Genomic DNA, 12,414 nt, shown 5'->3' with positions numbered 1-12,414 from the left:
ACATAGTCTATCGGTAAATAGCCCACCCATTTTTACCTACCTCATCCCCATACTGTTTTTATTTATTTTATTTTCTGCTCTTTTGCACACCAATATCTCTACCTGTACATGACCATCTGATCATTTATCACTCCAGTGTTAATCTGCAAAATTGTAATTATTCGCCTACCTCCTCATGCCTTTTGCACACAATGTATATAGACTCTCCTTTTTTCAACTGTATTATTGACTTGTTATAATTGTTTACTCCATGTGTAACTCTGTGTTGTCTGTTTACACTGCTATGCTTTATCTTGGCCAGGTCGCAGTTGCAAATGAGAACTTGTTCTCAACTAGCCTACCTGGTTAAATAAAGGTGAAATAAATAAATAAAATAAAAAATAAACCCAATCACCCAGAACAGGATTAGCTATCTTGTTTTATTAATGTTCCCATGCCTTCTCCTAGTCTGTCACGTTCTGACCTTAGTTCCTTTTTTATGTCTTTATTTTATTTGGTCAGGGCGTGAGTTGGGGTGGGCATTCTATGTTGTTTTTCTATGTTTTGTTCTGTTGCTATATTTCTATGTGTTTGGCCTGGTATGGTTATCAATCAGAGGCAGGTGACAGTCGTTGTCTCTGATTGGGAGCCATATTTAGGTAGCCGGTTTTCTATTATGTTTTGTGGGTGGTTGTATCCTGTGTTAGTGGTTTCACCATACGGGACTGTTTCGGTTGTTTGTTTGTACTTTGGTTATTTTGTTCAGTGGTCTGTTGATTTATTAAATATATCATTATGGACACTTACCACGCTGCACATTGGTCTGATCCTTGCTACTCCTCTGAAGAAGAAGAGGAATTCCGTTACATAGTCAGGTGCAGAGTATTACCCTGTGGGAAGATTACTAGAAGGCCTGAAAAAGGCCAAAATAAGTTTTACTTTTAACAATAAATAAGCTTTTTTATTTACTTCCATTGTCCTCCAAGAGTTGCTCAATATCTCTACTTCAGTTTTCTACTTCATGCACCTTGGTTGGAGAGGGAGAGATAAGGTTGAAACGACAGGTCTGGGACAGGTAGCATGCCCAGGGAACGGGTCAGGGTTCTATAGCCGTAGGCAGAACAGCAGAAACTGGATCATCAGCACGACCAGGTGGACGGGACGGGGACGGCCAGAAGTCATCAGGCCAGGTAGTCCTGAGGCAAGGTCCTAGGGCTCCGGTCCTCCGGAAGGGGGGGAGAGAGAGAGAGAGAGATGGGTGAATTAGAGGGAGCATAGCTAAGATCATACAGAACACCAAATAATACAGGAAGATTACACCAGATAGGCCAGACTGACCCTAGCCCCCCGGCACAAAGACTATTGCAGCATAGATACTGGAGACTGAGACGGGGGTCAGGGGACACTTTGGCCTTGTCCAAAGTAACCCTGGACAGGGCCAACCAGGTAAGCTATAACCCCACCCACTTTGCCAAAGCAAAGCTTCCACACCACGAAAGGGATATCCACTTGACCACTACCTTTCTACCCTGAGACAAGGCTGAATATAGCCCATGAATATTTCCTCTACCGCACGAGCATGAGGGGAAGCAAAACCCAACAGGAAGATCACGTTAGTGATTCAACCCATTCAAGTTGAGTATAGCGAAAAAAGCTTGGCACTACGTGATGCACCCCTCCTAGAGACGGCATGGGAGAACGCAAGCAAGCCAGTGACTCAGCCCCCGTCATAGGGTCAGAGGCGGAAAATCCCAGTGGAGAGGCGGGAGCCAGCCAGACAGGTGGTTCTTCACTCCAGTGCCTTGCTGTTCACCTTCGCACCCCTAGGCTAGTCTACACTCAATCATAGGAGGTCATTGGCTGGTCAGCTCTGTTAGCTTGACTCAATGTGTCATTTTGTCATTTTGTCATTTTTATTAGGATGCCCATTAGTTCATGCCGTAACCCTAGCTAATCTTCCTGGGGTCCAACACCAATTAACAAGACATTACAAACAACCACAATCAAGACTTAACAAACATTCAACAAGTAGACAATACAGATCATTAAAATACCTGACAGGAAACACATTTAACATTCAGTTGATGCTTTCTATTTCCTGTCCAGTCATATGGTCACATTAGATGTTCTTTTATTTCTTTCTTGAAGGTGGATTTACTTTTGCCTGAGAAATATGTATTGTTAAAGAGTTCCATTCAGCTATGGCTCTATATAAAACTGTAGATTTAAAGTGTTTTGTCCTTGGCTTGGGTTGTTTAAGCTGCCCTGAACTTGCCTGTCTAGTTTGGTGGTTATGCGTGTTGCTAGTATGTACTGACTGGACTGAAAAATACTGTGTTTTAAAAAAATATAACATTCCCAAAGAAAACCAGAAGACTAGATAGTAATTTGTTTATAACGTGAAGCCATGAGAGATTCTGATGCATTTGGATAATACCATATAACCAGACAGTACTCTAAGTGTGATAGGACCAGGGATTGACCATATAACCAGACAGTACTCTAAGTGTGATAGGACCAGGGATTGACCCTATAACTGGACAGTACTCTAAGTGTGATAGGACCAGGGATTGACCATATAACCAGACAGTACTCTAAGTGTGATAGGACCAGGGATTGACCATATAACTGGACAGTACTCTAAGTGTGATAGGACCAGGGATTGACCATATAACTGGACAGTACTCTAAGTGTGATAGGACCAGGGATTGACCATATAACCAGACAGTACTCTAAGTGTGATAGGACCAGGGATTGACCATATAACTGGACAGTACTCTAAGTGTGATAGGACCAGGGATTGACCATATAACTGGACAGTACTCTAAGTGTGATAGGACCAGGGATTGACCATATAACTGGACAGTACTCTAAGTGTGATAGGACCAGGGATTGACCATATAACTGGACAGTACTCTAAGTGTGATAGGACCAGGGTTTGACCATATAACCAGACAGTACTCTAAGTGTGATAGGACCAGGGATTGACCATATAACTGGACAGTACTCTAAGTGTGATAGGACCAGGGATTGACCATATAACTGGACAGTACTCTAAGTGTGATAGGACCAGGGATTGACCATATAACTGGACAGTACTCTAAGTGTGATAGGACCAGGGATTGACCATATAACCAGACAGTACTCTAAGTGTGATAGGACCAGGGATTGACCATATAACTGGACAGTACTCTAAGTGTGATAGGACCAGGGATTGACCATATAACTGGACAGTACTCTAAGTGTGATAGGACCAGGGATTGACCATATAACTGGACAGTACTCTAAGTGTGATAGGACCAGGGATTGACCATATAACTGGACAGTACTCTAAGTGTGATAGGACCAGGGATTGACCATATAACTGGACAGTACTCTAAGTGTGATAGGACCAGGGTTTGACCATATAACCAGACAGTACTCTAAGTGTGATAGGACCAGGGATTGACCATATAACTGGACAGTACTCTAAGTGTGATAGGACCAGGGATTGACCATATAACTGGACAGTACTCTAAGTGTGATAGGACCAGGGATTGAATCACCTGTTTCAGTGTGCTAGATGTTACATACTCTGAACATTTTCTTGTGACAGCAATTCCCTTACCCATCTTAATAACAAAATTATTTATGTGTTCTGACCATGATAAAGCTACTTCCAACATGACTCCTAGTAGTTTCATTTTTTTCACTTGCTCTACATGCGTTCTATTCATCGACAAATTAAATTGGGGGTCATCAGCAAGCATATATTTTGAACCAAATAGATTACATTTAGTTTTTGAAATGTTCAACATCAATTTGTTCATATCAACCTACTCAGACACCATTCTTAGTTCACAGCTCATTACATTCTGATGCTGTGCTATACATTATAGAGTCATCTGAATACATGACCACTCTTGCTTTGTTCATTATTGAAGGTAAATCAATAGTAAAGATAGAGTAGAGAAGTGGGCCTAGGCAGCTTCCTTGAGGAACAACACAGTGTATATCTTTACTGTTTGAAAAGCTACCATTAAAGAACACTTGTTGCCTTCTCCTGGATAGATAGCTTTCCATCCAGGATAGAGCTGCAGCCTTAAAACCATAACATTTGAGTTTACCTAGTAACAGTTCATGATCAATTACATCAAAAGCAGCACTGAAATCTAGCAACACTGCACCAACTAACTTCCTATCATCCATACTCTTTAACCAATCATCTGTCATTTGTGCTAAGGCCGTGCTTGTAGAATGCCCTTCTTTGTATGCATGCTGGAAACCAGTTATCAGACCTTTAATTGATAAATAATCCTTGATTTGTACAGATACAATTTGATCTAATAATTTACTCAACACAGGCAGCAAGCTTAATGGACGACTGTTAGGACCAGTGAATGCAGATTATTGTATCTTTAGGTAATGGAATAACCTTTGACTCTTTCCAGACTTCTGGGCATACCCCATACATCAAGCACTTGTTAAAAATATGAGAGATTGGTGTAGATATCTGGTTAGCTGTAACTCTAAGCAATTTGGCGTCAAGATTATCTATACCAGGTGACTTGTCATCTGAAAGAGACAGCAGCATCCTTTCTACCTCTTCCCTTTCTACTTGATGAAATTCGAACATGCATTGCCTCTCCTTCATGATACAATCTTTTATAAGGGTATATGATGCTGTCGGACCTGCGGTAGATTATTTTATGACCAGCCTTTGGTATGTTAGTTTTCCTAATGAGTGCAACCAAGTTATGATCACTGTAACCTAGTGCCACTGATACAGCTTTAGAACAATGTTCAGCCATGTTAGTAAAAATGTGATCAATACAAGTTGATGATGTGATACTGGACCTATTAGTGAACGTTCTGGTTGGTAATGTCATAACTTGGGTCAGGTTACATATGTTGGCAACAGAAATACGTTTCTTTCTCATTGGACAGTTGGTGTTCAAAAAAATCAATATTCACATCTTCAAAAAAAAAAATGTCCCTATTTTCATGAGATACCTTATCCAACATTTCGCAAATTCCATCAAGATATTTCACATCAGCACTAGGGGGCCTATAGCTGCAACCAACTACTATAGGTTTCAAATTTAGTAAATGCACCTGTACCCATAGCACCTCTAATCCATTCAACATTAAATCATTACGTTGTTTTGCTGGAATATGATTCTGGCTGTAAACTGCAACTCCACCTCCATATCTATTTCTGTCCCTCCTGAACATATTGTATCCATGTATAGAGATCTCAGCATCCTTAAAAAAAGAGTCCAAGTGAGTCTCTGATATTGCCAATACATGAATATTGTTTGACTGCACTAGACAGCATATTTCATGAATTTTGTTCCTTAAACTGCATATATTCAAGTGAGCAATTAACAGACCTTTCTTTGGTAGATTTACAGTATTTACATGTCCAAACATGAATCAGCAGTTGGAATCTGAGAGAGAGATCCTCAGTTAGTGTGTGTGTGTGAGGCTGGAATTACTTGTGTCTGTTGCTCCTCCTAACTCCATGAGAGGGAGGGTGATTCAGCCCACGACTCACCTTGGCTCTCCTGGATGCCATCTTTTACAAGATTATTTATCCTCGATTGTCCATCCAGGTAATCAGCCTTCCCAGACATGTTCTGGAGGCCCTCCCTGACTGTGGTGATTTCATTCTGCCTTCCCAGACATGTTCTGGAGGCCTTCCCTGACTGTGGTGATTTCATTCTGCCTTCCCAGACATGTTCTGGAGGCCTTCCCTGACTGTGGTGATTTCATTCTGCCTTCCCAGACATGTTCTGGAGGCCTTCCCTGACTGTGGTGATGTCATTCTGCCTTCCCAGACATGTTCTGGAGGCCCTCCCTGACTGTGGTGATTTCATTCTGCCTTCCCAGACATGTTCTGGAGGCCTTCCCTGACTGTGGTGATGTCATTCTGCCTTCCCAGACATGTTCTGGAGGCCCTCCCTGACTGTGGTGATGTAATTCTGCCTTCCCAGACATGTTCTTGAGGGCCTCCTTGACTGTGGTCATGTCATTCTGCCTTCCCAGACATGTTCTGGAGGGCCTCCCTGACTGTGGTGATGTCATTCTTCCTTCCCAGACATGTTCTGGAGGGCCTCCCTGACTGTGGTGATGTCATTCTGCCTTCCCAGACATGTTCTGGGGGCCTTCCCTGACTGTGGTGATGTCATTCTGCCTTCCCAGACATGTTCTGGAGGGCCTCCCTGACTGTGGTGATGTCATTCTGCCTTCCCAGACATGTTCTGGAGGGCCTCCCTGACTGTGGTGATGTCATTCTGCCTTCCCAGACATGTTCTGGAGGCCCTCCCTGACTGTGGTGATGTCATTCTGCCTTCCCAGACATGTTCTGGAGGCCCTCCCTGACTGTGCTGATTTTATTCTGCCTTCCCAGACATGTTCTGGGAGCCCTCCCTGACTGTGGTGATTTCATTACGCATAGAGGAACAGTTTATGGAAAGTTTATCCTGTGTGGTCTTCAATACATTCTGTGTGAACTGAAGGCTTGTTTTAATGTCTTGTACATCTTTAGTCAGGTCGTCCAGCCATTTGTTGGTAGACTCCATGATCATTTGTATGAAGCTTTTAAAGTTATTTTCCTGCAAAAGTATAATTTCCTTATAGAAAACATTCTGCTTCTCCAAGAGTTCAAGTACCTGCCCAGCAGAGATGTGATCCTCGTCATTTTTCGGAGGCATGATAGTAATGATAGTAGGTCGAGCCCTCTATTCACTCCGTGAAACGAGAGACGCCAGCAGTAGAAACCTCTGGAAATCGGTGGTCCTAAAAACGAGACAAATTGAAGTACGGTCCTAGCCACAAGGGCTAACTGCTTAGAGTGCTTGGTATCCAGCAATAGTAGCCCAGGTTGCCTAGCTTGATAGCTAGCAGCTAGGCTAGCTGCTTTGCCAATGTATTACCACCTTGTTTGAGCTAGGATCCCTGGACATATATCAGCGGTCCCAGCATTAACACTAACTGCGTCCCAGGATCCAGATATGAATAGGAAAACTATTGTAAACTTTTATTAGCTAACTAGGTCATTTGTTGTTAAAGTAAAACAAACAGAGTCTCTAGTCTTGCTGTACTGCTCGTATTGAAGTGGAAGAGGTTAGCTAATTGCCAATTAAATACCAGGAACTGACCCACCAAAATCTGAAGAGGTGGGAAAAGGGTGGTGGTTTTATCAGAAGAGTTAATAAGAAACATTACTGCATTGGGGCTTTTCAGTTTCAGGTTGATTTAGTGTGAGTGGTGTGTTGGGTAGGCATAGATCGTGGCATTGATTATTCCATTGGTCCCATTGTACCAAGGAAGCTAAGATTCAATCATTTCAGCATTAACCCACGATAACCATCAACTGTGCTGTGTCGGAGGTGACAGGTATCTTAGGTTGAATCTAGGCTGTGGCCTTTGACTGACGGAAATGTTTTGTGCCACAAAAATAGAAAATAAGTAATGGTAGTGCTTCTTCAGTGCCAACCTTTCTTGAATCACAACAACAACGCCACCCCCGAGAGACTATCTGTACTTAAAGGTTCCCAGCATCTTACAAGTTCAAGTCCTGTAATCATTCGCAATATGTTCTCAAGAAGAAGAAATTCCTGCATGCAAATGGATTGCTTTCAAGCTTTCTCTATTTCATTTATATACCAACATTCTTAAAAGCCAATTTATGTAACTCTTAAGACCTTGGTAGCCCAATGTCATTGTTCTCATTGGTTGATTGGGAATCCATGGTGGCACCTTTCAACATCCAGTAAATATTTCCTCTAGCAACATCGAGTGACAGTTTTGAGTGTCAGTCTATCCAACAAATAGGCTAAGGCTATGTTTCCTCAAATCAATAGTGAAGCTGCATAGTCTTGACTGGTTAGTTGCTGTCCATGGTCCTGACGTGCTAGGGGACCTTACATAGCTGACATAAAGTGGCTACTCCCGACTGTAATAAAAGCATAGTTCAGAACACCGGGCTCTGTTGCTGGGCTGTGCACTGAGTAGACCGACTACAGGTCTACTGTTGAATAAGTGCATGTATGAAAACAAACGGTTGAACGTTTATTGTAAAAATTGTCACGCACTTACTTTCCAAGGATAGACGTTTGTCATAATTGGTCTATTTCTGTGTTGAAGTCGTGCAGGGTCCAATATTGAAACTAGAAATATCGTAGTAGGCTATACCTCGTGCACCTGACGTCACATTATTGACATCAGTAGCTGTGCGCGAGCGAGCAGCCTGTAGCTTAAATACCAGCAGCGGCAGGTGCAGTTGTAGAAACAACACAATCCAAAGCACACTGTTGTGGGAAATGTTGGAAACGGCTGGTAGAAGAAAAACAAAGCTCAGAAACGTGTGTTCTGTGGTGTCGTAGGCTACGTTTTTTATATATATATTGCTTTTGATGTGTTCATAACTTGTGAAGAGACACTTCTGGAAATTTTCGGAAGGGAACGTTTCTAAGAAGTTGAAGCTATCAAGCTATTTTGTTTCAGTTAGGAATTATGAATAATTCCGTCTATGGCGATGGCTCGAACATTTCAGAACTAGTTCAACCGCTCTGTGTCTCCCACAACCAAAGCACTTTCCCGCCACTGCGACTGGAATCAAAATCGCTGGTCACTTCAGCCACTATGTTCGCTTTTGGAGTCATGGGGAACCTCATTGCCATTGTTGTGTTATGCATCTCAAAGAAAGAGCAGAAGGAGACCACTTTCTATACGCTGGTTGTTGGAATGGCTATCACGGACCTGTTGGGCACCTGTTTCACCAGCCCGGTGGTTATCGCCACCTACATAGCCCAGAGGTGGCCCGGTGGAGAGCTACTGTGTGACTTTTTCTCGTTCTCTATGCTCTTTTTCGGCTCGGCTGGAATGTCCATTCTGTGCGCTATGGCAGTGGAACGATACCTGGCCATAAACCACGCGTATCTTTACTCCCAATACATTGACCGGACGACGGCGCGTTTGGCGCTCATGGGCATCTACCTAGCTAACATTGTGCTGTGCATCATGCCCAGCTTTGGTTTCGGGAAGCATGTGCGCCACTTCCCGGGCACTTGGTGTTTTTTGGACTGGAGGGCGACGGACCCCCTCGCTGCCTCGTACTCGTTTCTGTATGGCGGGTTCATGTTGGTGTTGATTGCGGTGACAGTTCTGTGCAACTTCGCAGTGTGTCGGTCACTTGTGGGGATGAGCCAGAAGACGCGGATAGTGAGAGCGAAGGTGTCCGCGCAAGTAGGCTCACGGCGCGTGTTCCTGCCCTCCGTCACCTGCCCGTCCGCGGCTGAGATCCAAATGTTCTGGCTGCTGATATTTATGACCATCGTTTTCCTGGTGTGCTCCATTCCTTTGGTGGTAAGTGAAATGCTAATATTGGAAATGTAATTTAAGTTATTGTGCATGCATTATGTTATGGGCATGAGATTCAAATATGGCCTAAACTATCCAACACAGACACAAATGAATAGTATATTGCTGAAAATTGGTTTGCTTTTTCCACATAAACAACTTTTATATATCAATCTGACAGGTGCGCATCTTTGTAAACCAGCTGTATGGTCCTTCCAACATCTGTGCCGGAGTGAATCCAGATTACCGCAGTGATCTGATGGCCATTCGCTTCGCCTCGTTCAACCCCATTCTGGACCCCTGGGTATACATCCTCTGTAGGAAGAACCTGTTGGTCAAGGGCTGCGAGAGGGTAAAGAAGACAGTTGGACAAGTCAAGGCGGGCCGCGGGCGTAATTTAGGCTGGGTTGGCACTAGCAGTCATCATTCACTCCCGTCGTTTGAACACAGCAACGAGACCAGTTACGCGTCATTACGCACGACCAACTACAGAAACGATTCGGTGAACCAGGTTACCACCAAAAATAAATCGTTTACAGACTTTACCATGCGACAAGCCTGGGACCTTGACACGGCGCAGGCGAACTTCCATCCGTTTAGTGTAGACCAGACTACCGTGATCGGTTTCGAGGCGGAGATAGCGGTGGTGTCCAAACCGGCCATGATCGCGTCACAGCTCGGAAGCAGCGAGGCGCTTCCGGAGATGTGCTCACCAGCAGGTCTTCATAGCCACGTCAGTAAAGTGGACATAGTCACCTGTACCTTCAGCACACTAAGCTCCTGTCAATCGGAGAAGTGCCTCTGATCAACTGTTTCCCAACAAACATAAATGTTTTCATATAGACTTTTACAGCAAATGTCTGAGATGCTGAACACAGACAGCCAGACAGACACAGGTCATTTACCTTGATGCAGCCTACAGGCCAGATTACAAAGGCTGGGCTTCTGCACACAGGAGATTTTACAAAATGGACCCATTTGGACATTTTAAGATGCACTTTATGAATCTGTAACGTGATTGTACTATGATCATATTCTAAGGGGACCATATACACCTACTTGCCTTCAACACAGCATTATCTTTATGCTTTTTCAATTCAATGAATTTAAGAATGACATTTTTACACAGTGGTCCATTTTATTTGATCTTCTCAATATATTCAGATATCAGTCTTTGATATATGTCTTTTTTCTGTTAAATGACCCGCACAACTTAATGCAGACAGACAATAATGCACTGGCTTAATCACGTATTGGAAATGATGCTTCTTTCTGTGCCATTCCAGTGTTGCATGCAGAGAATAGTAACTGAATGTACCAACATGTCCAACTTAGTTTTGTACTGTTTCATATTTTTGATAACATAACTGTGAGTGATGATTAACTTTCCTATTTAAATGTGTTTTAAAGCTATTTATTGTGAGCTCTTTTGAAAAATATACATCATTAGTGTTGTGTATTTTTGTATTAATGGGGAATTAAATCAGCTAAACAGCACACATTGTTTCCTGAAATATGTTTAACTAAATGCACTTCATGACTAGTGTGTGAATAACAAGCAAGTTACGGAAAGCACACATTTAAAGCTGATCAAGGTTAAACAAGATCGGTTCCGACAACAGTTCAGAGTCATGGTGACATCAAGTGACTTGTCATCAAGTTGTGGTCTAATTTATTAAATGAAGCATGGCTCCATACATGTTTTTGGTGTTGTTTATTGCATCTTATTTTCCTGAGAACAATATCAATGAACACTCTGAGACCATTGATGACAAGTGTGAAGGAGTGTGATGCCCTCTTGAGATGAATAGTGTGAAGGAGTGTGATGCCCTCTTGAGATGAATAGTGTGAAGGGGTGTGATGCCCTCTTGAGATGAATAGTGTGAAGGGGTGTGATGCCCTCTTGAGATGAATAGTGTGAAGGGGTGTGATGCCCTCTTGAGATGAATAGTGTGAACTGAACACCTTTCGCTCCATGTTCCTGTATTTATATATCCAACCTGTAGGGAGCACTATAACACAAGGATGAGTCCCTGTAAAACAACTCGAGCTGAAAAGGACTGTCTCCATGGGTACATCTACAACAGTCTTCATTTGCAACTCTCGCCTCTACTTCTGCATTGATCTGAAAGAAGTGGACATGCGAAAGCAAAATCCCACTTTCTTGTGTTTTCTTTCCTGGTTCAGGTCAATGCAGATGAATGATTTAAATGCACCCCTATGATGGTGAGATATAGGACTCCCAACCCAGCAGAGGTGAAGCAAGGGTTATGGGGTCAACCTTGGAAAGAATAAGAAATCCATTGTATATTTAGAAATACTTTATTCCTACACAGAATAATGCCATTGTACAAAAATACAGGAAACCATTTCAATAATGATTATAATAATAATAACATTAATAATATTGACTGTAATATTGCTCTGAAATACTGAAACAACAATGACAAATAACTCAACTAAGCTTGTAACCTGGTAAAGTTTTCCACCTCTGGACTATTAACTTCCTTTGTGTGAAATGAGACATACTCTATGTTGACATCAGGGTTGGCTAGGTTACTTTCTAAATGTAGTCTGTTACAGTTAGTAGTTACCTGTCCAAACACTTTCATTTGTAAGGTAACTTTTGGATTACCCCAACTCAGTAAAGTAATCTGATTACTTTCAGTTACTTTTGGTTTAATTTCCCCTTAAGTAGCACTAGAAGAGGACAACAAATGAATATTACCAATTGAATGACATCTATTGCAGGATAAATCAATGTTAGAGTTTAAATAGCCCACCATATATGGATGTTATATTTGACTTTATGGGTTGGTTATGTAGGCTTCTTCTAACACATTGCTTTCTACTGCAATACAGATAATAATACGATTTCGCTAAATCTTTACTTTTAAAACCAAAGTCTGTCAGATTTTCAGTCATTCCCCTTCATCTTCAAGAATAGGACTTGGATATATGGAAATATAGATGAGCCAAATTGTTTTACCTGAGCATAACCCAAAAACGAAAGACCTGTTGATTATGATTGTGTTGTCATAGAGGACTGATTGGGCTCGTTGCTTCGAGTTTAAAAAGAAATGCTGCTCT

General features: G+C 42.3%; 1 protein-coding gene across 1 annotated transcript; it reads left to right on the top strand.

Moving 5' to 3' along the window:
- The first annotated feature begins 8,478 nt into the window (after window positions 1-8,478).
- Window positions 8,479-10,129, top strand: ptger4c (prostaglandin E receptor 4 (subtype EP4) c). Its single transcript, XM_029621056.1, has 2 exons — window positions 8,479-9,330; window positions 9,506-10,129. The coding sequence occupies exons 1-2, from the start codon at window positions 8,479-8,481 to the stop codon at window positions 10,127-10,129; spliced, it is 1,476 nt and encodes a 491-aa protein (XP_029476916.1).
- Window positions 10,130-12,414: the final 2,285 nt, after the last annotated feature.

Source organism: Oncorhynchus nerka, linkage group LG20 (assembly GCF_034236695.1).
Source record: "Oncorhynchus nerka isolate Pitt River linkage group LG20, Oner_Uvic_2.0, whole genome shotgun sequence".
Taxonomy (NCBI): domain Eukaryota; kingdom Metazoa; phylum Chordata; class Actinopteri; order Salmoniformes; family Salmonidae; genus Oncorhynchus; species Oncorhynchus nerka.
Note: the sequence above shows the minus strand (reverse complement) of the source record. Positions and strands in the feature narration are given on the sequence as shown.

Bases quoted from the DNA above. Each gene is read 5' to 3' on its own strand.
- ptger4c (XM_029621056.1), top strand. From the start codon at position 8,479: ATGAATAATTCCGTCTATGGCGATGGCTCGAACATTTCAGAACTAGTT. The intron at 9,331-9,505 runs GTAAGTGAAATG...TCAATCTGACAG, and splicing joins TGTGCTCCATTCCTTTGGTG to GTGCGCATCTTTGTAAACCA.